Genomic DNA, 27216 nt, shown 5'->3' with positions numbered 1-27216 from the left:
TCCAGTTAAATAAACCTAAGTGGTGCTTTACTTCCAGCATGTAAAATAATAAACAAACCTAGCCCTCGTTTAGGGCACTAGCTCACTTCTTGAATCCTCTATACAGAAGCAGCTAATCTGCATGACAGTCTCTCAGTCTCTGAGATTTGTGGTCCTCCCTGCCACATGCAGGACTGGACACTGGCCTCCTGGTCTGGTGTAGCTTTCTCAGCTTGTTGGCTGCCGCCTCTCACAAGGACAGTGTCAGAGGTATAGGGATCTCCCTGCCTCCTTACAGGTATAATCCTGACCACCTGGTCTGCTTCACTCACACTGCAGACCCACCTGCACTGTCTGGCTGTGTCCACCAGCAGCCTCATCTGGGCTCTGGTCATACGGCAGCCATTATACATCTTCCCACAATGCTTTTCTACTCTGTGTGGGCGGATCTGACCTGCCCCACACAGAATCTGCTGCTCACCAGCGCCACCTCTGGTGATACTGCCTATATATATATATCACCCCCCTTGACTTTTTAGCTTTTTTGTTACATTACATCCTGTAATTTATTATTTTATCTGAGTTTTATGTGATGGATCTGCACAAAATAGTCTAATTTGGAGAAGTGAAATGGAAAAAAATATATCTAACAAAATGTTATAAATAAAATTCAGAAAATTGGCATGTGTAATCACCCATTTGGTATGAAACCCCTCAAAAGTTCTGGTGCAACCAATTACCTTCAAAAGTCACGTAATTAGTGAAATTAAGTCCCCCTGTGTGAAATCTAAGTGTCACATGATCTGTCAGTATAAACACAACTTTCCTGAGAGGCCCCGGGGGCTGAAACACCACTAAGCAGGAGGCATCACACCACCATGAGGACCAAGGAGCTCTCCAAACAAGTCAGGGACAAAGTTGTTGAGAAGTAAAATTCTGGGTTATAAAAAAAATAAATAAAAAAAAATATCCAAATCTTTGATGATCCCTGGAGCACCATCCAATCCATCATCAAATGTAAAGAACATGGTACCACAACAAACCTGCCAAGAGAGGGCTGCCCACCAAAACTCACAGACCGGGCAAGGAGGGCATTAATCAGAGAGGCAGCACAGAGACCAAAGGTAACCCTGAAGGAGCTGCAGAGACTGGTGTATCTGTGCCTGTGACCACAATAAGCCGTACACTCCATAGAGCTGGGCTTTATGGGAGAGTGGCCAGAAAAAAGCCATTACTTACTGATAAAAATAAGAAGACACGATTTGAGTTTGCCAAAAGGCATGTGGGCGACTCCCCAAATGTATGGAGGAAGGTGCTCTGGTCAGATGAGACTAAAATTTAACTTTTCGGCCACCAAGGAAAACGCTATGTCTGGCGCAAACCCAACACATCCCATCACCCCAAGACCACCATCCCCACAGTGACACATGGAGGTGGCAGCATCATGCTGGGGGGATGTATTCAGCAGCAGGGACTGGGAAACTGATTTGAGTCGAGGGAAAGATGGCTGGTGCTAAATACAGGGATATTCTTGAGCAAAACCTGTGTCAGTCTGCCTGTGATATGAGACTGGGACGGAGGTTCACCTTCCAGCAGGACAATGACCTGAAGCTTACTGCTAAAGCAACACTCCAGTGGTGTAAGGGGAAACATTTAATGTGTTGGAATGGCCGAGTCACAGCCCAGATCTCAATCCAATTGAGAATCTGTGGTCAGACTTGAAGATTGCTGTTCACAAGCGGAAACCATCCACCATGAAGGAGCTGGAGCAGTTTTGCCTTGAGGAATGGGCAAACATCCTAGGGGCAAGATGTGGCAAGTTCATAGAGACTTATACAAAGTGACTTGCAGCTGTAATTGCCGCAAAAGGTGGCTCGACAAAGTACTGACTTTAGGGGGGTGAATAGTTATGCACGCTGAAGTTTTCTGTTATGTTGTCCTAAATGTTGTTTGATTCACAATATAAATAAAAACACAACGTCACAGTTGTAGGCATGTTCTGTGAATGAAATGATGCACACCTTCACACAATCCATTGTAATTCCTGGTTGTGAGGCAACAAAACATGAAAAATGTAAAGGGGGGGAATAATTTTGCAAGGCACTGTGTGTGTGTGTGTGTGTGTGTGTATATATGTGTGTATATGTGTATATATATATATATATATATATATATATATATATATATATATATATATATATTATATAAATTTCTGTTTGTGGAAACAAGCTGGATAATTGATGACTCGGACAAGTAGATTACTAAATGTTGTTATTAACAAAGATATTTTAGCAGCGCTGGAATTGACCACTCTGGGACTCCTTGTAGTGCCGTGGTGAAAACTCGCTCCTTCCCTCCATCACCGGCCGCCTAACACTGCTGGCGGAGGATCACAGTACAATACACATACGCAGTGCAGGGGCTGGTCCGGTCCCTGGAGGCGGCCTAGACCAGCCCCTGCACCTTGTCACACCGGAGAAGAAATTGCTGTCTGAGCGATCAATCAATGCTCGCGATGAATATGGGGACGGTGATTTAGGCTCCACTAAAGATAATTGCAGCTCTGTTCACACCAAAAGATCTATCCCAGAGATGGCAGAAAAGACGCATTGTATTGGGATATGGGGTGTGTGATGGCGTTATTATCCATGTCATCTAGCTCCTAATGTCTACAATCTGATGATAGATGTATATATAGACAAAGCAAGTGTATACTGGGCTTAAATAAAGGATTCTGATTCCTTTGCTTTTATACTGTTGGAATAGCATCACCATTGAGGATTCCAACAGAATAAAAGTAAAGGAATCAGAATCCTTTATTTAAGCCCAGTATACACTTGCTTTGTCTATATACACATACATCATCACGGTGTAGATATCAGCAGCTAGATGACCTAGCACTATTGCCCACACCATGTCTCAATACTGGTTATCGATCAATGTTGTTGTAGATGTGGTGTAAAATGACTGAAGTGACGACGGTCATGTACTTACTCCGCATGACCAACATAACTAGACTGAGCTCCAGAAGAAGGAATCTCCCAGCATGCATAGCCCAAAAGACCACCCATCCTGCTCGCCTCTGTCAGGTCCTACATTTACAGATATAGATGATGAGCAATGTACAGCGTGGCAGTGGGGTGAGAAGAGGCAAAAGGTTAGTGGGATAGAGAAAAAAAAAGCAAGAGAGGGGGCCATGGAAGAATTACCACCAAGTTACGTAGTCCTGGAATTTGGGGTTGGGCTTGGATCACCGAGTCGACCTCGTAACAATAGGTAGTGTGTGTGTTCGATGATTTGCTAGAAGCCCACCTAAGCTTTCGGGTAGGTTAAGTGATTGTCTTGAGTCTGAAGGTATGGGCATGGGTCTCTCAGATGGGCATGGGTCTCTCAGATGGGCGTTGGTCTCTCAGGTTGGGTACAGGAGGAGATTCCGCAGTCACCCTCAGCAGGTGGGGACAGTTTTGCTCCTAGGTGGCCCTACAGCTTTTATAACCTAACTGTTGGGATGAGCAGATTCTCAGAGGACAGTAGAAGGTCTATCATATGCACAAGGAGGTTGCATTTGGACAGCTTGACCTGGAACGTGGTGGAAACTATGTGCTGCTCGGTCATAACTTCTTTTGTTAGGCAGCCGCTTTGGAGGAAATACTGTTTGTACGGGATGCGGTCAAAATGTAGATGGCCGGGAAGCCGTCTGACTAAATTCCGGCGTAGAAATCCCGACGCAGGACTAAAGACAGGCGTCGAAATCCTCGCGCCCGTCTTGATCCTGATGCCGGAATCTAGACAGATGACTTCCCGAACGAAGGTAAGCCGGGCAGTGTTGGCACTTAGCCACTGGAGGTGACTTAGGGTTCGGGACCACCCCAGGAGGGTTAGGTTTAGGGTACAGGGAGGTGGTTAGGTTTAGGCATCACAAGGGGGAGGTTAGGGTTAGGCACCACGTGGGGAGGGTTAGGGGCAGGAGTGGGGAGGGTTAGGGTACTTACCAGCCCCAGTCGGAATCCTAACAGTTCGGGCTTCCAGCGTCAGTATATAGTCCGGGGCATTACATACCGATTACGTTTGTAGTCATGTATGTATTTACTAGTGTAATTGTTGCTCTGATGAATTGCTCCGGCATCCGCGACGAGTTAGAATGTTAATTACCCCGATAATTAACATCATGAATAGACCCCAGAGACTGGTAAAGATGTCTCCCTTTTCAGCTACCAGATCTGCGCACTCAGAACCATGTATAATCTGACCGTTCCCATTCTTAGCGCTGACACCCTCTTACCACAAACACCTTTTTTTTTTTTTACTTCTTAATATAAAAAATCAGTATTTTCCTATAATGGGTGGGATGTACTAAGGGAATGCAGTCAAACCATCAAATGGCTTTTTTGGGGGGAGTTTAGCTGCATTTTTTATATGTTCCAAGCTCTGGAATGCGATACATCCCCCGGTGCGTGGAGCCAGTGGGGCATTACCCAATAGCCCTTACCCAATTACCCAATTTGCCCTTCTGCTCCACGGGAGGTTTCTGTCCTCCCTGCGCTCGCCTTAGGACCCCTGCGTTACGGTGTGACCGGTGTTACCGCCCCAGTCACACTCCCCGTCCCTAGGGGATTCTTATAGGGTTTCTTTATAGAGGGATCCAATTGGTTCACTCCCAGTGTCTACCGTGGTGGCACGCACCTTTCTGCGCATGCTTAGAGGGACTCTTATCTAGGGGCAGCTCTTATCGGGAGAGCTTTCCTTTTTTGATTTTAATTCCATTTCTAAGTACATACCGGTGTAATTCACGCCAATATGTACTTGGTAAGAGGTGGGATGTACCGCACAGGTGCGATACTTAGTACATACCGCTCATAATGTGGATGTTTTTCAGATGGGGGTTGTACAAAAAACGACCTCACTCACTGAAGATATAAGCAGCGGTGGAAGTTTGCGCAATATGCCAAACCGCCACTTCTACTGTGCTGCTTTCTACGCATTTCCATTCATTCATCTTTTCCATACCTCCCGCCCCCGTATACATTTCTACTCCGGCCACTGTATATAACTGCAGGGAGGATGCGCTGATATAGAATCCATAGCAGGCTCTTATGTAGAGATGAGATGGGGGGGGGGCGTCCTGCACATTAGAGACTCGCAGTATGTACTTATTATTAATGGATAAACCTGTCTTTGACTTGCAGTACAGAAGAACACTCACTACACGCTGGTGTTTGATGGGTTTGTTATCCTCATCTGCCTGACGTCCCTCATCCTGTGCACGCGATCAATCGTTCTGGCTGTCCGGCTACAAAGGGTAACGATGGGGGGGGTGACCGGTCGTGTGTCTGGTGAAACGTGATTAGCGCAGAGTTACGTGATGATTCAGTCTGTCCTACACATGGCTTCCCCTATGTCAGCTATACGTCCCATTGTGCCTGGTTCTGAGTCACACACTATGCGATACGCATGCGAACGCCCAATGATTTTTTTTCTCTGCGCAATGCGTCGAAGTCACACGAGGCACGCGCCCTGACATAACCGATTTGGATGCAGGGTCTGTGGATGGGCGTTGCTCTGTTGTATAGGGGGTGTATAAGGAAACGCGGGCGTGTGACGCACAGCCGCTCGCATAGGAAGCCATACACAGACTGAGTCACTGCACCGCCTTTGGGCTGGTGCAAGAACCATCGCAATATGCTGCAAGGGGGCGTCTCCGTAATGACAATATCTGTTGCGTCATTAGTATAATACGCGGCTGCACCAAAATAAATGCGTCCGTGTCTGCATGTGACTCTGAATCGGGCCCTTGGTGTCCCGTGTCTATAACACGGTGACAAATATCTCCAGTGTAACCAGACTTTCCTTCCCATAGCTCTATTACATTGCGGCAGGTAACGGGATGACGTTTGTACATACTGTATACACAGTGCATGAAGTGGTCCGTGGATCAGCTACTAACCCGTGTAGTTTGCATGTTCTCCCCTTGTTGTCTGCATGGGGTTTCTCCAGGAATAAGCCGGCAATTTCATGGCTTGTTATCTAAATTGGCCCAATACAGGTTGTAAAGCTGAGACTGACGCCGTCTCCCGGTATAAGCGGCCAATCTACCCGCCCAAACCACGTTTCTGCACAGCAAGTGTGCCAGGCTGTCAGTCCTTGTACACTTGTTACAGAACCACAAGGTTTACTGCTATGGGCCGTATTCAATTAGAAGCGAAAAGCGATAATTTATCGCCGATTTAAGTCATTTTCGCCATTTGCGGCAGGTGTTTTTTTTAGAATGCACTTAGTTGCGGCAAGTGGATTTTTAATGATTTTTTAAAAATCACTTTACGGACTTAGAAATATGCTTGCACCAGGTTTCATTTACCCCAAATTTGATGGGACTAGTTATTTTATTTTAAAAAATGAAGCTAAATGCTGTTCTTCACCACTTCTTTAAAGACTCATTAAAGCACCTGTCGCGGCCATTTAAAAACCCCAAATACCTTTTAGCAGGCCAATTCGGGGGTACCCACAGTGATCCCCCCATGTCAGACCATCTTTTAGGGAGTGACAGGACTTTTCCATACTAAGCTTTCCGCCAGGTCCCGTTTTCGCCGATTCCTAATTTAATGCGGAGATACGCGGGCACGCGCCCGATACTTTATCCCCAGGAAAGACTGCGATGGCGGCGAAAAGTCTGAGGTCGGACTTTTCGCCTCTAATTGAATATGGCCCTATATTTAGGATTTCCTGGCGTATTTCTTGTTTAGTGTGACGGATTCCTGTTTGTGTTATAAGATGGTGCTTTAAGAAATGTGTATTTAATGTTGCATATATAACAAAATGAGAGCATATGCTGAGCAGTACATACGTAGCTGGTGCCTGTAACTAACTGTCTTTTGTCCCCCTCAAGTGGTCGTACCCTGTAATAATATCATAAAATTAATTGTATACAGCGGTTCTGGCATGTGCCTGATGTATCTATATGGGAAACGTTCCTGGCAATATAATGGTGACACTGTCATCTGTGGTAACTTCTGCTTTAATTGCACGTATATGATGTACTGTATCGCCTACTGCGCATAAGGGCCTTTATCACAATCCGCATCTCAGATGGGGATGTGATTAGTTCACCAGGATTCTCAATGAGATGTATGAATACATTACAAGAATGTATCAAAATATCGCTCGCGAGAAAGCTCTGTCCCTGCGCGTCCTCTCTGCACATTTCTTGCGTAAAATAACCCGATAGTGGTTCTCTGCTTGCACTGCTGCCGGCTCCCCAAATGCCCCGTACCTCTCCCCAAATAAGCTGACACTTACCTGCACAGTGATCAGTGATCTGGAGAACTCCTCTGTGCCTCCGGTCAGTTGATCACTGGGCTCCTGCATCTGACCTGTGCTTTAATGCCATGTGATCAGTGATCTGGAGAACTCCGCTGTGCATCCGGTCAGTGGATCACTGGGCTCCTGCATCTGACCTGTGCTGTAATGCCATGTGATCAGTGATCTGGTGCCTCCTCTGTGCCTCCGGTCAGTTGATCACCGGCCTCCTGCGTCTGACCTGTGCTGTAATGCCATGTGATCAGTTGACTAAAGAAAAAAAAAAGATTAATAATATATTAATTTTTTTTTATTTGCAGTGATCAGCCTGTGGTCTATTTAGACACACACCGCTGATCACAGCCACTGGCTCGGCCTGTCGGAGCAGAGCAGGAGTCAGTGTAATGGGGAAGCCCTAATGACGCCATCTCCAGGTGGCGTTATCATCTCCGGGTTTCCCCCCAGGGGCGGATCTATAATGGCTGCACCCATTTATTAAATACTTACCTCTCCGGAGTCCCACGTGGGCCATTTTCCTGGCGTTTTGCACAGTAGGGAAATCACCGGGAAAATGGCTGCTGTGTCACTCTCCTGGTGACCTGCACATGCACAGTAGACTCTGGCGTAGCACTAGCTGGAGTCTACTCTAGTGCCCGGAATCTGCTGCGCTCAGTGTGCTGCCTGCCGCCGGGTAGAGAGGAGGGGGCCCTGGTTGGAGACTGCACACGGGCCCCCTCCTCTCTCAATATGCCCCTGCTTCCCCCGGTATTTCTTTTACAATTGAGCTTTGGTAAATCTGAGCAGATCACATTTCCCATTACTGTATCTGCTTACATAAACTATGCAAATGTAAGAGCTTGGAGTAGTTTTTCACAAAAACTGCTCCAAAAGCCCTTTAATACATTTACATGATACCACAATAATGTGAAAAGGGTGTGACCGCACCTGTATTCACATTGTCTTAGTAAAAATTATATTGATAAATAGTGCTCCTGTGGCTTACTTGCTGACATTCTGCCCGCCCCCTCGCCAAATCAGTGCAGCAGGGGGTGTGGTATTGGCTTAAGTGGGCGGTGCAGGAGCTTGCCGGAGTGATCACGTCATCACGGCCTCGCCCCCTGCTTTATAATGCTGATATTACCGGCATTGTAAACCAGGGGGTGGGGCTATGTAGATGTACGCGCAAGTGGCCGGTCTGGGGGGGCTGCACCCATTCTGGTAGACTTGCCTACTCTTGCGATTTGCGGGGGGGCTCCCGGCAGTCCTGGGAGAATAGGTAAGTATGTCCTGTGGGTGCTAAAAAGTTACAGATATGGATAATATAAAGGAAGGAGCAGATCATTACTTACTTGTGACATACTGTAATACCGGTCACCACAGACGTCTATGTACGAGTTTATGATACCGTCCTTTATGTCATAGTAATCCCGCAATGCTACATATCTGTATTTTATAATAACATTCATTATATTACTATATAAACTTTGGGATATCTGGGCGGGATGTATGACGCATTGCATTCTGGATGTGATGTATCCCGCCACTCGCCGCATGCACGCCAGCAGTAATTACGCCGGTATGCATGTAGACAATCACAAAGTACAGCGCTCTCGGTAAGAGTTGTCCTTTGCGAATGAGAGACAGAAATTCTGCGCATGCCGCAGGGGTGCTGGGAGGGATCACATCACTCTATACCCATAGGCTTCTATAGAGTAACGCCATCTGTATATGGTGTTGCCTACCGCGTGCAAGCCCCAGAATGCATCGCACGCATTCTGGGGCTTGGCGCATATGATAACTACGGTCAAACCACCGAAAATGTCATTTTCTGGGTTCTGACCGTATCCCGCTGCATCCCGCCCCTTGTGAGGCGATTAGAGACGCCTTTGACACGGTCACATATTCCGCTATCATTGTGTATAGAATTATGGGAAACATAAAATAATATTGAGACACTGTTGGAGATTTTCAATGTAATAATGGCCCCTGTTCCCCATGTGATATGGTTCTATAATGGCAAAATTAGATTTAATCTTTTGCTAACTCCTGACACTAGGGGGCAGCAAACGCCTTGTATTATATAATTGCCTTATTACATTATTACATGACTACTTTTATAATTACAGAGGTTTGTGCGTTTTTTCTTGAACAATTACAATCACCACGTCTGCTCTACTGACCGCTGGGAGTTCATCAATGGCTGGTACGTCATGGTCATTATCAGCGATTTGATGACCATTATCGGATCTGTAATGAAAATGGAAATAAAGACCAAGGTACGGCCTGTAGTGAATCGGTACTTTTTATATTGAATTCCCATTAAACAAATAACTACTACTTTTCTGTCTGTAGATCGTGCGGTGGACGGGTTTGTAATTAGAGGTTAAAGGGCCCAAACAAAATATAACATTAGTGTGACAGAAGTAAAAAACTATAAAGGCAAAACTACATGTACGCACTGAGACTACATACAGTATGTTACACAATATAGCTACTAGTGGGTATATTTACTAAAGTCCCAGTTTTAAAGTGTGAGGGGATATTATTGTTATCCATTTATTTATATGGCTCCATAAGGAGTCTGCAGTACGTAAACAGAGACCGTATAAGCGCACATGCTTGGTAACCATTCCTAAGGAGCGCTTCCTAGGCTGTATTATAGCCATTTACACTGTGTAATATTTATTTATCTGCAAAGTGTAATTCAGTGTTATACCTGAATTAAACAGGAGGTAAACTTAACAGAATTACCTGTACCCAATCAGATCCTCTGTTCACAGCAGCACATAGCATTTCAGGAGATGCGTATCACAAGAGCTAGCCGAAGAAATAATAGTAATTGTCACCTGGAGGAATACGTTTATATTAATAGGCTCTACTTTATCAACCCTATAGATAACAAGTATATTCGTGTTTGCTAATTGCTGAACCTTCAACAAGTCCACAGCAGGGACCGTATGTGATAACGCAGCACTTTAGTTGGTAGTGTGAACTCAAAGTTTTCACTGACTGGGCATTAAGCTGGGCAGCCTCACTTCTTCATGCCAGTCATTAGGTGGCACCGTACTTCATATAATGTTCTAGCTGGTGCAGCAGTGTCCATAGAAGATGGCATCATTGTATGTTCCCCAGGAGTCCTGCCTGGTACGGTCAGGCAAGGGTTACCCATCAGTTCACACAACAGCCCTTTAATTAGGAAAGTAGCAGTTATTGGGTAACACTGGGCACATGCTGCTTATAAAGTGACTTGGTAAAATGCCCACTGGGACATTCTAGGAGCCATGTGTGGTCAGTCACGCTGTAATGGCAGGGACACAACGTGTAACACCTGCAAATGCTGATCCTGGGGAGGCCCTGGTCTTAGTGAGGCCAGAGTTGCACTTAGCAGGGGCAGTATCAGGGGAGGCTTATTACAGAAACAGACACATGGAGGAGATGTGTTAAATCTTCTAGAGAGCACAGGTGGAGGTGTTACCTATAGCAACCAATCAGCTTATGGCTATCATTTTATAGTATAGTATCTGATTGGTTGCTATGGCAAACTTCTAGACTTGTCGTCCTTTGCCCAGAGAGTTACTAGATTAATGTGCAGGGTCCTCCAGCAGCACAGTAGTGTGTGGGGTACTTGCTGGTGATCTGGCAGCCCCATAAGGGCAGGTGGTGTCGCTATTGCAGTCGTTGTTGCCCCAGCTTGCTGTACAAAGTCGCTACTTGCTTCATTATAAAGCCGGGGTACAATAGGCCAATTCACCATGAAACGCGCCATTAAGCCCTCGGAACGCCCACTACACTGGGGAAAGTGGACGGAATCCGGGATGCTGGTCTGTTCCTCCTGGAATGCGGGAAATCCAGCCCTGGTGCTTGGTGATGTGCGGCTCCTGTCAGACTGATGCAGGAACATCGCGGTGTAAAACGTTCCTCCATGTATATAGCCAACATGTTAGAATTAGAGGCGCAATATCCGGGATCTGTTAGGACTCGGGAATCCATAAGAGCTTCACTTATGTCAATGGGTTGAGTTAAGCATTTTGTGCCATGTGTCGTGGTCCCAGAGGGGCCGGGAAACGCTTCTATTAGATTTACAGCTACCACTATATAGTATTGGAGAAAATACCATCCGATGGCTACTCCTGGCCTGTGTATGGTCCTCTTCTGTCAGACCATGGTACATCGGACTTCGTGTGATTAGGGCCACCCGTGGGTGCCCAACGAGAGCCCTTCATGTTTCTGGGGTATAGGAAGCTTATTGGCAGGTTGCCCTCCTGCTAGGACCAGGGTGAAATCTATTAGTGACCCTTCCCCAGTACTGGCTACAGACACCCAGATGGTCACTTGGTGAATTGTGGTGAATAATACAGTATATATCTCATATCCTTCTCACTCTAGAACCTGACCTCGTATGATGTGTGCAGTCTCCTCCTCGGAACGTCCACCTTACTGGTTTGGGTTGGCGTTATTCGATACCTGGGCTACTTCCAAAAATACAATGTGAGTGTTCTTAGATCCTTCATCTAGATCTTTGTCCCTCAGTAACGCTGCAGGGCGCTCTGCCCCCTTTCTGCCGGGCTGTTCTGCGTTACACAGCGCTGCACACGCTATTTCTTGCTTTGCCAAGGAGCAGATGAGTTTTACTACATATAGACCACGAAGGATACATTGTACCTGGGACAGTCGTTATTCGTCTCCATGTGCAGATATATTGTTGTGCGCATTTTAGTTTTTGTTTCCCCGAGTGCTCATATTTCGCTTCCAACTCCGCACAAAGTACCTAGAGATGGCGAGATCAGGGTGGATGCAAAGTAAACGCAAATTAGTCCAACTGAGATGGCCGATGGTAGATAACGCACCAGGAGACTGATTCGCAGACGGGCGCTAATGCTGCCCGCGGCTGCGGATATGTACGCGGTGGCTGTACGAAAATATGCAAATGTTGCCGCCGCCAGGATTTGTATGGAGACGCGCTCCGGCTGCCTCTCAATCACATTGCAAATAAATCTTTACAGCGAGCGACAATGGTACTGAACCGTGACGCATACGCACAGCCGATAATCGCTGTACTGCATTAATCACCGACATCGCGTCTGTGAATCAGGACCTGAATACCCCTCAGTCCAATGCTTACGGTAAATGAAGCTATGGATGTTAAACACCTTATTTTATTCTTGCTCTGGTTACAGCCTCACATATAACACAAATACATTAATATTTCATTTGTACGCGCTGCCCAGACAAACGGACTTGTCACTACAAAATCGATAATGAAGCTGGTAGATGGCCCCTTCCATTTATATCCCCTACTGCCGGAACCAGTGCCCGATCCCAGGGCTGGGGCACCGTCTATTTACTGACAGTGGTTACATGGACCCCGGCCGTCAGTGACCGGACCCCAGAATTATGCGGCATTTCCCTGACCATTGTATGTACCATGACGTCTTGTGTGCTGAGCATGGAAGTGTACGTTCTGACCCTTTGCAATATATTCCTTCTTTTTAGGTTCTGATATTAACCATGCAAGCGTCACTACCCAAAGTGCTACGGTTCTGCTGCTGCGCGGGAATGATCTACCTCGGATATACCTTCTGTGGCTGGATCGTCCTCGGACCATACCATGAAAAAGTAGGATGTAGACTTTTTGCTGCATATTTGCACAGGTCTTTATGTTATAAGAGGAAAAGCCTCTTATAACAGACGGTAATATCCAATACAACCGCTTTACAAATAGTATTATTATTCCATAGTACCAGAGAATGGGCGTTTATCGAACCCAGGTATAAACATGCAGAATGATTGGTGTTTACTTGCTCCCATTGGCCAGCAGTGCGTCCAGAAGTTTGTGATACATTGCGCACGGTGACATTATCTTATCCTAATCTCATTCACTTCCACTTTAAATTTAAAAAGACCTGAAAGGGTTAAATCTTCCATAATAAACGGCAAGAAATTCGTTTAATAAAAAATTCTGTAGAATACGGCTGTAAATATTGTACAAAATCTAATCTGATGTCCATTAGGGCTGTAAGTAGATGTCTATCTGCACGAAGCGTGTCTTCTGCAATCCTATACCCTGACCATTAGTGATCTATACATTTCCCCCACACATCTCTGGTGTATAGGGTACAGCTAAGCGCTCTCTATGACATTATAAGGGCTGATGACATCATTGTACACACACAGAAGGGATCTATCTCATTCCCTGACCATTAGTGATCTATACATTTCCCCCACACATCTCTGGTGTATAGGGTACAGCTAAGCGCTCTCTATGACATTATAAGGGCTGATGACATCATTGTACACACACAGAAGGGATCTATCTCATTCCCTGACATTACTGATCTATACATTTCCCCCACACATCTCTGGTGTATAGGGTACAGCTAAGCGCTCTCTATGACATTATAAGGGCTGATGACATCATTGTACACACACAGAAGGGATCTATCTCATTCCCTGACCATTAGTGATCTATACATTTCCCCAACACATCTCTGGTGTATAGGGTACAGCTAAGCGCTCTCTATGACATTATAAGGGCTGATGACATCATTGTACACACACAGAAGGGATCTATCTCATTCCCTGACATTACTGATCTATACATTTCCCCCACACATCTCTGGTGTATAGAGTACAGCTAAGCGCTCTCTATGACATTATAAGGGCTGATGACATCATAGTACACACACAGAAGGGGATCTATCTCATTCCCTGACCATTAGTGATGTATACATTTCCCCCACACATCTCTGGTGTATAGGGTACAGCTAAGCGCTCTCTATGACATTATAAGGGCTGATGACATCATTGTACACACACAGAAGGGATCTATCTCATTCCCTGACATTAGTGATCTATACATTTCCCCCACACATCTCTGGTGTATAGAGTACAGCTAAGCGCTCTCTATGACATTATAAGGGCTGATGACATCATTGTACACACACAGAAGGGATCTATCTCATTCCCTGACCATTAGTGATCTATACATTTCCCCCACACATCTCTGGTGTATAGGGTACAGCTAAGCGCTCTCTATGACATTATAAGGGCTGATGACATCATTGTACACACACAGAAGGGATCTATCTCATTCCCTGACCATTAGTGATCTATACATTTCCCCCACACATCTCTGGTGTATAGGGTACAGCTAAGCGCTCTCTATGACATTATAAGGGCTGATGACATCATTGTACACACACAGAAGGGATCTATCTCATTCCCTGACCATTAGTGATCTATACATTTCCCCCACACATCTCTGGTGTATAGGGTACAGCTAAGCGCTCTCTATGACATTATAAGGGCTGATGACATCATTGTACACACACAGAAGGGATCTATCTCATTCCCTGACATTACTGATCTATACATTTCCCCCACACATCTCTGGTGTATAGGGTACAGCTAAGCGCTCTCTATGACATTATAAGGGCTGATGACATCATTGTACACACACAGAAGGGATCTATCTCATTCCCTGACCATTAGTGATCTATACATTTCCCCAACACATCTCTGGTGTATAGGGTACAGCTAAGCGCTCTCTATGACATTATAAGGGCTGATGACATCATTGTACACACACAGAAGGGATCTATCTCATTCCCTGACATTACTGATCTATACATTTCCCCCACACATCTCTGGTGTATAGAGTACAGCTAAGCGCTCTCTATGACATTATAAGGGCTGATGACATCATAGTACACACACAGAAGGGGATCTATCTCATTCCCTGACCATTAGTGATGTATACATTTCCCCCACACATCTCTGGTGTATAGGGTACAGCTAAGCGCTCTCTATGACATTATAAGGGCTGATGACATCATTGTACACACACAGAAGGGATCTATCTCATTCCCTGACATTAGTGATCTATACATTTCCCCCACACATCTCTGGTGTATAGAGTACAGCTAAGCGCTCTCTATGACATTATAAGGGCTGATGACATCATTGTACACACACAGAAGGGATCTATCTCATTCCCTGACCATTAGTGATCTATACATTTCCCCCACACATCTCTGGTGTATAGGGTACAGCTAAGCGCTCTCTATGACATTATAAGGGCTGATGACATCATTGTACACACACAGAAGGGATCTATCTCATTCCCTGACATTAGTGATCTATACATTTCCCCCACACATCTCTGGTGTATAGAGTACAGCTAAGCGCTCTCTATGACATTATAAGGGCTGATGACATCATTGTACACACACAGAAGGGATCTATCTCATTCCCTGACCATTAGTGATCTATACATTTCCCCCACACATCTCTGGTGTATAGAGTACAGCTAAGCGCTCTCTATGACATTATTTATAAGGGACTTATTTCTGTAAGATATCCGAGCGGAACATGACGTCCAAAGCCTCACGTTCTAGTAAGGAGATGACCTGATACCGAATAGTCACAAATGATGTGTATGGGCCCAGTAAGCTTACGTATTCCTATCTCATGGCGAGCCAGTGTTCCCCGACACGGAACACCATTTAAATCTACCTGCTATCTATATACAGTGACAGCAGCCAGAGATCTCCGTGAGGCATGAGGCACACACTGATTAGAGGAGACACATTATCTGCGTGCACTGTATGTGGGTGACTGGTACCCTCCGTCTGTGCCTTGCGGTGCATCCGTATGATATTTGGAGATGGCAGGGGGGGTGTATCATAGTGGTACCCTAACGCTCCAGGATTAAAGGTAACCCTGCTTGTGCACAGATGACATAATCACGCTGACTGAGGAACAAATTAAATCATCTGTGCTAAAGCATGGATATCTTCAAAACCTGGACTGCTGGCGCTAGGGTGTCTTGAGGTCCGGGTTTGGGAAGCCCTGGTGTATCCTGGTGCACAGCGCCATATGGTGTATCGTGTTGCACAGCGCCGTATGGTGTATCGTGTTGCACTGCGCCGTATGGTGTATCGTGTTGCACTGCGCCGTATGGTGTATCGTGTTGCACTGCGCCGTATGGTGTATCGTGTTGCACAGCGCCGTATGGTGTATCGTGTTGCACAGCGCCGTATGGTGTTGCACAGCGCCGTATGGTGTATCGTGTTGCACAGCGCCGTATCGTGTTGCACAGTGCCGTATGGTGTATCGTGTTGCACTGCGCCGTATGGTGTATCGTGTTGCACAGCGCCGTATGGTGTATCGTGTTGCACAGCGCCGTATGGTGTATCGTGTTGCACAGCGCCGTATGGTGTACTGACAATCAGAACGTTTTGTTGCAGTTCGAGGATCTGAACACCGTGGCCGAATGTCTCTTTTCCTTGGTGAATGGCGACGACATGTTCGCCACGTTCGCGCAAATCCAGCAGAAGAGCACCCTGGTGTGGCTGTTCAGCCGACTGTACCTGTACTCCTTCATTAGCCTCTTCATCTACATGATCCTCAGCCTATTTATAGCACTGATCACTGACTCCTATGAGACCATTAAGGTGAGGGTGTGTGTGTGTGTGTATACAGTATATGTGGTGTGTGGGTGTGTGTGTATACAGTATATGTGGTGTGTGTGTATACAGTGTGTTTGTGTGCAGTATATGTGGTGTGTGTGTATACAGTGTGTGTGTTTGTGTGTAAATGTTTGTATATATATGTGTGCGTGTTAGGGGTGAGCGGGTTCGGATTTCTGAAATCCGAACCCCCCCGAGCCCCCCCGATCCGAGTCCGATCCGAGTCAGGCTCGACTTTTCCCGCCTGACTCGGATCTGAAATCGAGGCAAAACGTCATCATCCCGCCTTCCGAGTCTCGCGGGTTTTGGATCCTATATAAGGTACCCGCGTCGGCGCCATTTTCTCACTCGGCTGTGGACAGTGAAGAGGGAGGGTGGGAGTTAGGGCTGTGTAGTGTAGTGTAGTGTAGTGTAGTGTAGTGCTGCTGTTGTCCACTACTTCAAAGTCCATAGGGGCTGGCTGTGTTGTGCTGTGCTGCTGTTGTTAATAGGGGCTGTGTCCACTACTTCAAAGTCCATAGGGGCTGGCTGGACTGTGTTGTGCAGTCAGTTCTCCATAGGGGCTGTGTCCACTCCAAAGTCCTGTGCAGTGTCCCAGTCCTAAAGGAGTGCTGTAGTGTTGTCCAGGGGGTGCTCTGTCCATCAGGGGTGCTCCCCCCAAGTGCTAAAAAAATAATATATTTTCTGTGTTTGTGAATTGTGTGCGCAGTAGCCGCACGTGCATCAACAAAGTAGTGCCAAGCGTGCGCCTGTGTCATAAGTAAAGGGCCGGCTGGCTTGACCGTTAAAGGGTGCTGTAACCCCCGAAAGTACACTCCAGTCCAAACCAAAAAAAATTTATTTTCTGTGTTTGTGAATTGTGTGCGCAGTAGCCGCACGTGCATCAACAAAGTAGTGCCAAGCGTGCGCCTGTGTCATAAGTAAAGGGCCGGCTGGCTTGACCGTTAAGGGTGCTGTAACCCCCGAAAGTACACTCCAGTCCAAACCAAAAAAAAAATTATTTTCTGTGTTTGTGAATTGTGTGCGCAGTAGCCGCACGTGCATCAACAAAGTAGTGCCAAGCGTGCGCCTGTGTCATAAGTAAAGGGCCGGCTGGCTTGACCGTTAAGGGTGCTGTAACCCCCGAAAGTACACTCCAGTCCAAACCAAAAAAAAAATTATTTTCTGTGTTTGTGAATTGTGTGCGCAGTAGCCGCACGTGCATCAACAAAGTAGTGCCAAGCGTGCGCCTGTGTCATAAGTAAAGGGCCGGCTGGCTTGACCGTTAAGGGTGCTGTAACCCCGAAAGTACACTCCAGTCCAAACCAAAAAAAAAATTATTTTCTGTGTTTGTGAATTGTGTGCGCAGTAGCCGCACGTGCATCAACAAAGTAGTGCCAAGCGTGCGCCTGTGTCATAAGTAAAGGGCCGGCTGGCTTGACCGTTAAAGGGTTCTGTAACCCCCAAAGTACACTCCAAACCAAGAAAATATATATTTTCTGTGTTTGTGACTTGTGTGCACTGTGGCTGCACGTGCATCAACAAAGGAGCAGCGCCAAGCGTGCGCCTGTGTCCCATAAGTAAAGAGCCGGCTGGCTCATTTCTTAAAGGGTGGTGTAACCCACAAAGTGCACTACTCTCCAGCAAAAATAAAAAAATATTTTCTGTGTTTGTGTGCGCTTTAGCCGCACGTGTATATATATCAATATAACATAAATGGAGGACCAAACTTTCTCTGATAAAAATAAAATAGGGAAAGATCAAGAACCACTTCCTACTAGTGCTGTTGCTGCTGCTGGGAGTTGTTCATCATCCCAGAGAGGAAGTAGGAACATCACTACTTTTACTAAACAATTGACCCTCCAACAGTCCCTAGCGATGAGGATGAAGTACGACAGCAGTCATCCTGAAGCAAAACGTATAACTGAGGCCTTGACTGCTATGTTGGTGTTAGACGTGCGTCCGGTATCCGACATTAGTGCAGTGGGATTTAGACAATTGATGGAGGTAGTGTGTCCTCGGTTCCAAATCCCGTCTAGATTCCACCTGCATCCTCAAAGCAGCAGCGACAAGTGTGCGTCTGTCTGTTAAAGGGTGGTGACACCCTCAAAGTGTGCTACACAAACAATTAAAATATTGTTCTTTTTTTTTCTGTCTTTGTGAAATGTGTGGGCTGTAGCCGCACCTGCATCCTTAAAGCAGCAGCGACAAGCGTGCGTCTGTCTGTTAAAGGGTGGTGACACCCTCAAAGTGTGCTACACAAACAATTAAAATATTGTTCTTTTTTTTTCTGTCTTTGTGAATTGTGTGGGCTGTAGCCGCACTTGCATCCTCAAAGCAGCAGCGACAAGCGTGCGTCTGTCTGTTAAAGGGTGTTGTAACTCTCACAGTGCTCCAAAAAATCAAAAATTTTTTTTTAATGTGTTTGTGACTTGTGTGCGATGTAGCCACACTTGCATCCTCAAAGCAGCAGCGACAAGCGTGCGTCTGTCTGTTAAAGGGTGGTGACACCCTCAAAGTGTGCTACACAAACAATAAAAATATTCTTCTTCTTTTTTCTGTCTTTGTGAATTGTGTGGGCTGTAGCCGCACCTGCATCCTTAAAGCAGCAGCGACAAGCGTGCGTCTGTCTGTTAAAGGGTGGTGTAACTCACGAAGTGCTCCAAAAAATAAAAAACTATTTTTTTAATGTGTTTGTGACTTGTGTGCGATGTAGCCGCACTTGCATCCTCAAAGCAGCAGCGACAAGCGTGCGTCTGTCTGTTAAAGGGTGGTGACACCCTCAAAGTGTGCTACACAAACAATTAAAATATTGTTCTTTTTTTTTCTGTCTTTGTGAAATGTGTGGGCTGTAGCCGCACCTGCATCCTTAAAGCAGCAGCGACAAGCGTGCGTCTGTCTGTTAAAGGGTGGTGACACCCTCAAAGTGTGCTACACAAAGAATAAAAATATTCTTCTTCTTTTTTCTGTCTTTGTGAATTGTGTGGGCTGTAGCCGCACTTGCATCCTCAAAGCAGCAGCGACAAGCGTGCGTCTGTCTGTTAAAGGATTACATCGGTGACAGCATCCAAGTAGGCATGTCAGACAGTCCGTACCTGTACTGGCAGGAAAAAGAAGCAATTTGGAGGTCCCTGTACAAACTGGCTCTATTTTACCTGAGTTGCCCCCCCTCCAGTGTGTACTCCGAAAGAGTGTTTAGTGCAGCCGGGAACCTTGTTAGCGAAAGGCGTAGGAGGTTGCTTCCACAAAATGTGGAGAAGATGATGTTCATAAAATGAATGATCAACTCTTCCAGGGAGACCAGCCTCCAGAACGTACAGAGGGACCTGTGGTTCCAGCAGGGACGAATTAATACTCTGTGAGGATGAGGATGTACATAACACTGAAGAGGGTGAGGAATCTGTGGATGAGGAGGATGAGGACGACTTCTTGCCTCCGTAGAGCCAGTTTGTGCAGGGACAGATTAATTGCCAGCTTGTTTTGTGGGGGCCCAAACGAACCAATCATTTCAGCCACAGTTGTGTGGCAGACCCTGGCGCTGAAATGATTGGTTTGTTAAAGTGTGCATGTCCTGTTTATACAACATAAGGGTGGGTTGCAGGGCCCAAGGACAATTCCATCTTGCACCTCTTTTTTTTCTTTGCATTATGTACAGTTTGGGGCCTAGTTTTTCAATGCCATCCTGTCTGCCACTGCAGTTTCACGCCTAGATGGGTCACGTGTTTGTGCCGCCCACTCGTGTCGCTTAGCATAGTCATCCAGCTACCTCGGTGCAACCTTTTGGACATAAAAACACTATTGTGAGGTGTGAGGTATTCAGAATAGACTGGAAATGAGTGGAAATTAAGGTTATTGAGGTTAATAATAGCATAGGAGCAGAAAAACCTACAAATTCTGTGATTTTAGCTGTTTTTATGCTTTTTTTCAAAAAAATACAGATCCAAAACACAAAACCCAGAACCCAAAACACGGAAGGGTGGTTTTGGCAAAACCAATCCAGATCCAAAACACGAAGAAAGATCCAGATCCAAAACCAAAACACAAAACACGAAAAGTGGCCGGTGCACACCCCTAGTGCGTGTGTGCGTGTGTGTATACAGTATATGTGGTGTGTGTGTATACAGTGTGTTTGTATACACACACACCACATATACTGCACACAGTGTGTGTGTTTGTGTGTAAATGTTTGTATATATGTGTGCGTGTGTGTTTGTGTGTATACAGTATATGTGGTGTGTGTGTATACAGTGTGTTTGTATACACACACACCACATATACTGCACACAGTGTGTGTGTTTGTGTGTAAATGTTTGTATATATATGTGTGCGTGTGTGTTTGTGTGTATACAGTATATGTGGTGTGGGTGTGTGTGTATACAGTGTGTGTGTTTGTGTGTAAGTAAATGTTTGTGTGTATACATGTACTGTGTTTCAGTGGACCTGTCACCAGCATTTGTTTTTGATTTGTACCATTCTATACATAACATAAGGAAGGAATACTCACTCGTCATTCCATACATAACATAAGGAAGGAATACTCACTCGTCATTCCATACATAACATAAGGAAGAAATACTCACTCGTCATTCTATACATAACATAAGGAAGGAATACTCACTCGTCATTCTATACATAACATAAGGAAGGAATACTCACTCGTCATTCTATACATAACATAAGGAAGGGATACTCACTCGTCATTCTATACATAACATAAGGAAGGAATACTCACTCGTCATTCTATACATAACATAAGGAAGGGATACTCACTCGTCATTCTATACATAACATAAGGAAGGAATACTCACTCGTCATTCTATACATAACATAAGGAAGGGATACTCACTCGTCATTCTATACATAACATAAGGAATACTCACTCGTCATTCTATACATAACATAAGGAAGGGATACTCACTCGTCATTCTATACATAACATAAGGAAGGGATACTCACTCTTCATTCTATACATAACATAAGGAAGGAATACTCACTCGTCATTCTATACATAACATAAGGAAGGAATACTCACTCGTCATTCTATACATAACATAAGGAAGGAATACTCACTCGTCATTCTAATTAGGCCGGTTCAGGTTCTATATTGGCCACATAACTGGGAGACATTGGGTTAGTTGCATAAATCTGGGTAACCAGAGCTGAATTAAGGTATGTGTGGGCCCCTACAAATGAGATATACTCGTAATGTAATTAAAAAGTTTAATGTGTAAATACTCCCTGCTCCACAAATGTGTTAAACTCACTTTAGGGCCCCCAGTACAAGTTATGCCACACCGACCCCAGTTCACATGTGTCCCAGTGGCCCCCTACACAGGTGACGTAGCTATATGTGGGTGCCCCAGTGCGTGGTTGCCCCTGAGTGACTGCGCCAGCTGCCCTGTTGTTAATCCGGACCTGGGGGTGACTAATCGTTACCCTACATCTATTTGTTTTGCATCTTATATTAGAATTACCAACAAAATGGTTTCCCAACGACAGATCTGCACAAGTTTTTACACGGTGGTGACGTCCTATTTGATGCGCACAATTGTGAAAAACAGGGAGTGAATATTGTCAGCCTGGTCTGCTGCTGCCAAAGGTGGGTTTATATTTTATAATGTACCTGTTATATTAATGCACCAATGTCTGGATATATTATTTGTTTACATTTTCTGACACAGTGAGGTGCAGTATATATACTAAAGTGAGAGTATTTAAAAGTGGAGATGTTGCCCATAGCAACCAATCAGATTCTACTTAACATTTATCTAGTACCTTCTAGAAGATTTTAGCTAGAATCTGACTGGTTGCTATAGGCAACATCTTCACTTCTAAAAACCCTGCACTTTAGTAAATATACCCCCATTGTGTCTAATCTAACCAGAGGTTATCACTGCACTGGATTATAATCCATTTTTAACAGGTGTCTATAAATACAACAGGATATATTGATGGTAATTGATTTATAAGACATTTTGGATGTTGCTGCTGTTATTAATTTTATATTTATTTTGTATTGTATTTTTCATTTTTCATATATATGCATTTATCTAAAAGTAATGTGTGCAATTACTATTATTATATATTGAGCTTCGCTGTTTCACTTAACAATAAGTAAACTATATGTATAATCTAATTTGTACATAACTTTATCAGAATACCGGTGAAGTCGTCGTCCCTTCTTTTTTTTTCTGGATTTATAACGTACAGTACCTGTTATATTGCTGCACCAATATCTAACCTGTGCGCCAGGACTCAATAATGCTTCTCAAGACCTCTGTCAGGGATCCATGTCATAGGATTGCTTATGGGCCTGTACTTTTAAGGGGACTTGCAGTAACCCCAGTGTTCATCAAGCTTCATCTTACTGTGTCTCGGCATAAATCAAGGCCGTCGCCTGTCGCAGCCTCAGGAGAGTTGGGTATTTTGTCTATTGGCCACATAATAATAATAATAATAATAATATAGAGGAGCTGCAGCCTAAGGTGCCCATGGACACATAATAATAATATAGAGGGAGCTGCAGCCTGAGGTGCCCATGGCCACATAATAATAATATAGAGGAGCTGCAGCCTGAGGTGCCCATGGCCACATAATAATAATATAGAGGAGCTGCAGCCTGAGGTGCCCATGGCCACATAATAATAATATAGAGGAGCTGCAGCCTGAGGTGCCCATGGCCACATAATAATAATATAGAGGAGCTGCAGCCTGAGGTGCCCATGGCCACATAATAATAATATAGAGGGAGCTGCAGCCTGAGGTGCCCATGGCCACATAATAATAATATAGAGGGAGCTGCAGCCTGAGGTGCCCATGGCCACATAATAATAATATAGAGGAGCTGCAGCCTGAGGTGCCCATGGCCACATAATAATAATAATAATAATATAGTGGAGCTGCAGCCTGAGGTGCCCATGGCCACATAATAATAATATAGAGGAGCTGCAGCCTGAGGTGCCCATGGCCACATAATAATAATATAGAGGAGCTGCAGCCTGAGGTGCCCATGGCCACATAATAATAATATAGAGGAGCTGCAGCCTGAGGTGCCCATGGCCACATAATAATAATAATAATATAGAGGAGCTGCAGCCTGAGGTGCCCATGGCCACATTATAATAATATAGAGGAGCTGCAGCCTGAGGTGCCCATGGCCACATAATAATAATATAGAGGAGCTGCAGCCTGAGGTGCCCATGGCCACATTATATTATTATTATTATTATTATTATTATTATGTGGCCATGGGCACCTCAGGCTGCAGCTCCTCTATATTATTATTATGTGGCCATGGGCACCTCAGGCTGCAGCTCCCTCTATATTATTATTATGTGGCCATGGGCACCTCAGGCTGCAGCTGCCTCTATATTGTTATTATTATGTGGCCATGGGCACCTCAGGCTGCAGCTCCTCTATATTGTTGTTATTATGTGGCCATGGGCACCTCAGGCTGCAGCTCCTCTATATTATTATTATGTGGCCATGGGCACCTCAGGCTGCAGCTCCTCTGTATTATTATAATGTGGCCATGGGCACCTCAGGCTGCAGCTCCTCTACATCATCATTATTATTATTATTATTATTATTATTATTATTATTATTATTATTATTATTATGTGGCCATGGGCACCTCAGGCTGCAGCTCCTCTATAATATTATTATTATTATTATTATTATTATTATTATTATTGAGGAGCTGCAGCCTGAGGTGCCCATGGCCACATAATAATAATATAGAAGGAGCTGCAGCCTGAGGTGCCCATGGCCACATAATAATAATAATATAGAGGAGCTGCAGCCTGAGGTGCCCATGGCCACATAATAATAATAATAATAATATAGAGGAGCTGCAGCCTGAGGTGCCCATGGCCACATAATAATAATATAGAGGGAGCTGCAGCCTGAGGTGCCCATGGCCACATAATAATAATAATATAGAGGAGCTGCAGCCTGAGGTGCCCATGGCCACATAATAATAATAATAATATAGAGGAGCTGCAGCCTGAGGTGCCCATGGCCACATAATAATAATATAGAGGAGCTGCTGCCTGAGGTGCCCATGGCCATATAATAATAATATACAGGAGCTGCAGCCTAAGGTGCCCATGGACACATAATCATAATAATATAGAGGAGCTGCAGCCTGAGGTGCCCATGGCCACATAATAATAATATAGAGGAGCTGCAGCCTGAGGTGCCCATGGCCACATAATAATAATATAGAGGAGCTGCTGCCTGAGGTGCCCATGGCCATATAATAATAATATACAGGAGCTGCAGCCTAAGGTGCCCATGGACACATAATAATCATAATAATATAGAGGAGCTGCAGCTTGAGGTGCCCATGGCCACATAATAATAATAATAATAATAATATAGAGGGAGCTGCAGCCTGAGGTGCCCATGTCCACATAATAATAATAATTAATATAGAGGAGCTGCAGCCTGAGGTGCCCATGGCCACATAATAATAATAATATAGACGAGCTGCAGCCTGAGGTGCCCATGGCCACATAATAATAATATTAATAATAATATAGAGGGAGCTGCAGCCTGAGGTGCCCATGTCCACATAATAATAATAATTAATATAGAGGAGCTGCAGCCTGAGGTGCCCATGGCCACATAATAATAATAATATAGACGAGCTGCAGCCTGAGGTGCCCATGGCCACATAATAATAATAATAATAATAATAATAATAATAATATAGAGGAGCTGCAGCCTGAGGTGCCCATGGCCACATAATAATAATATAGAGGAGCTGCAGCCTGAGGTGCCCATGGCCACATAATAATAATATAGAGGAGCTGCAGCGTGAGGTGCCCATTGTTACGTGAGGCTGTATCGGATAGCAGGGTGTATTGCAAGGAACTGGCGAAGAGGTCAAAGCTTTTTTGGGATAGTTTCTTTACCTAATTTATTACTTTATTCATTTGCCTGCCCTCCCTGGGGCTTGTTCAGAGTCGTTTTTTTGTAGCTGCTTGAAAACTTTCGGTCAAAGCTGCCAATAATCTGTGTGTCTGTGACAAGCGGCCATTCGTAAATACGCCCCAATGTACAGATCTGTCGGTCATGTTTCTTTTGCACTGGGCACAATCCAGCAAAGAACAGAGTTGAATTCTGCATTAATCTTCCCACCATGGTCTCAGTCCTTATACGGTCACTAGAGAGTGTGATTTCTGTCTTTACAGACCCCGGGAAGACGACGACTTGATCCTTATAAGCACCGCTCCGGCACTGACGCGTAACTAAGCTTACGGAGGACACTGCTGGGGTCTCGTTATGTATCATCAGACAGGGTGTGAGACCTATATGGGCCGCTTGTTTGGTCTATGGCGCCTGACTCCTGGGATCTTGCGTTACGTGTCTCCAGCAATACATTTGTAGTTTGTTTACCGACGAGGCGACAGCGTTATCCGTTACTGGTGGAGAACGTTTTATATGTGAGGAAAACGCACCACAATGTAATAAATTAATTCACTGAGACGAAATGTCTTCTCCGCAGAAATGGATTGTCGCAGTCACGCTATACGCTAGTAATGTAATTATCAGGTTTCCCAACACTCCCTCCAGCTGGGAATAGAAGTGCCGGTAATGTAGCCCCATCATTTACAGAGAAATGTTTTATTTTTTATTTTTATGACACTGAATAATTAATGAAGGTGATTTATTTTTGTTAAATGTGTTTATGAGAGGAAGTTTATAATAATAAAACGGAAAATGCTTTATAGTGAAACCGCCTAACACTCGCATGTGGTTATTTTCTTTGTAATTTGGAAACATTTCATGTTTATAACTTTTCTACTTTTCCAATTCAGGATAACAAACTAAATAAATGTAATTTCAGTGACTGTTGTTCCAGATTCTCACCTGCCGATTGTTATGCTCTTAGCAGGGCTCATCACTGAAGGATCGGGTGGTCTGCTCAGCATGTTCCTAGATAGACCATGTAGACAAGTGATTGGATACCCCCCACGCAAGCGAAATGCAGACCATTGCACACAACTTCCAAATGGCCAGTGTGACGGTTTTGCCATGAACACTTGGTAGGGGGGCCCATGCCCTTGGTAGGGGGGGCCCATGCCCTTGGTAGGGGGGCCCATGCCCTTGGTAGGGGGGGCCCATGCCCTTGGTAGGGGGGCCCATGCCCTTGGTGGGGAGGCCCATGCACTTGGTGGGGAGGCCCATGCACTTACAGTTCTACGGAAACAACAAATGTTTTTATCAGGACGACAATGACACCTGTTATGTTTCCAGGGTGACGCTGGACTGGTATACAGGACATTCGGTAACCTGGATGGATGGCCAGCTCAGAGTCCAGATCTTGACCCCACTGAGGAATTCTGGGAGGAATTGGAGTGACTGGTATGTTCCAGGCCAACTCGCCCTTCCTCAGTGTCACAGTTGGTCACTGTACGTAAGGCGAAATGGCAGAACATACCACCTGCTGGTGTCCAAGAAGGGTGTCTGCAGTAATCACTGCACGTGG

General features: G+C 45.1%; 1 protein-coding gene across 1 annotated transcript in view; it reads left to right on the top strand.

Moving 5' to 3' along the window:
• LOC148473213 (mucolipin-2-like) overlaps positions 1-26308 on the top strand; it is a gene marked incomplete at its 5' end in the record, with an annotated part of 33884 nt that extends 7576 nt beyond the window's left edge. Inside the window, 7 exons of the mRNA XM_088459943.1 lie at positions 5166-5278; positions 9399-9548; positions 11659-11760; positions 12766-12888; positions 16521-16727; positions 22190-22320; positions 25919-26308. Coding sequence (XP_088316069.1) covers positions 5166-5278; positions 9399-9548; positions 11659-11760; positions 12766-12888; positions 16521-16727; positions 22190-22320; positions 25919-25979 — 887 coding nt within the window. The remainder of the gene's footprint in view (positions 1-5165; positions 5279-9398; positions 9549-11658; positions 11761-12765; positions 12889-16520; positions 16728-22189; positions 22321-25918) is intronic.
• Positions 26309-27216: the final 908 nt, after the last annotated feature.

The sequence above is a fragment of the Taudactylus pleione genome, unplaced genomic scaffold (assembly GCF_031769625.1).
Source record: "Taudactylus pleione unplaced genomic scaffold, aTauple2 ptg000957l, whole genome shotgun sequence".
NCBI lineage: Eukaryota > Metazoa > Chordata > Amphibia > Anura > Myobatrachidae > Taudactylus > Taudactylus pleione.
The sequence above is the reverse complement of the archived record's forward strand: the minus strand, read 5'-3'. Positions and strand labels throughout refer to the sequence as shown.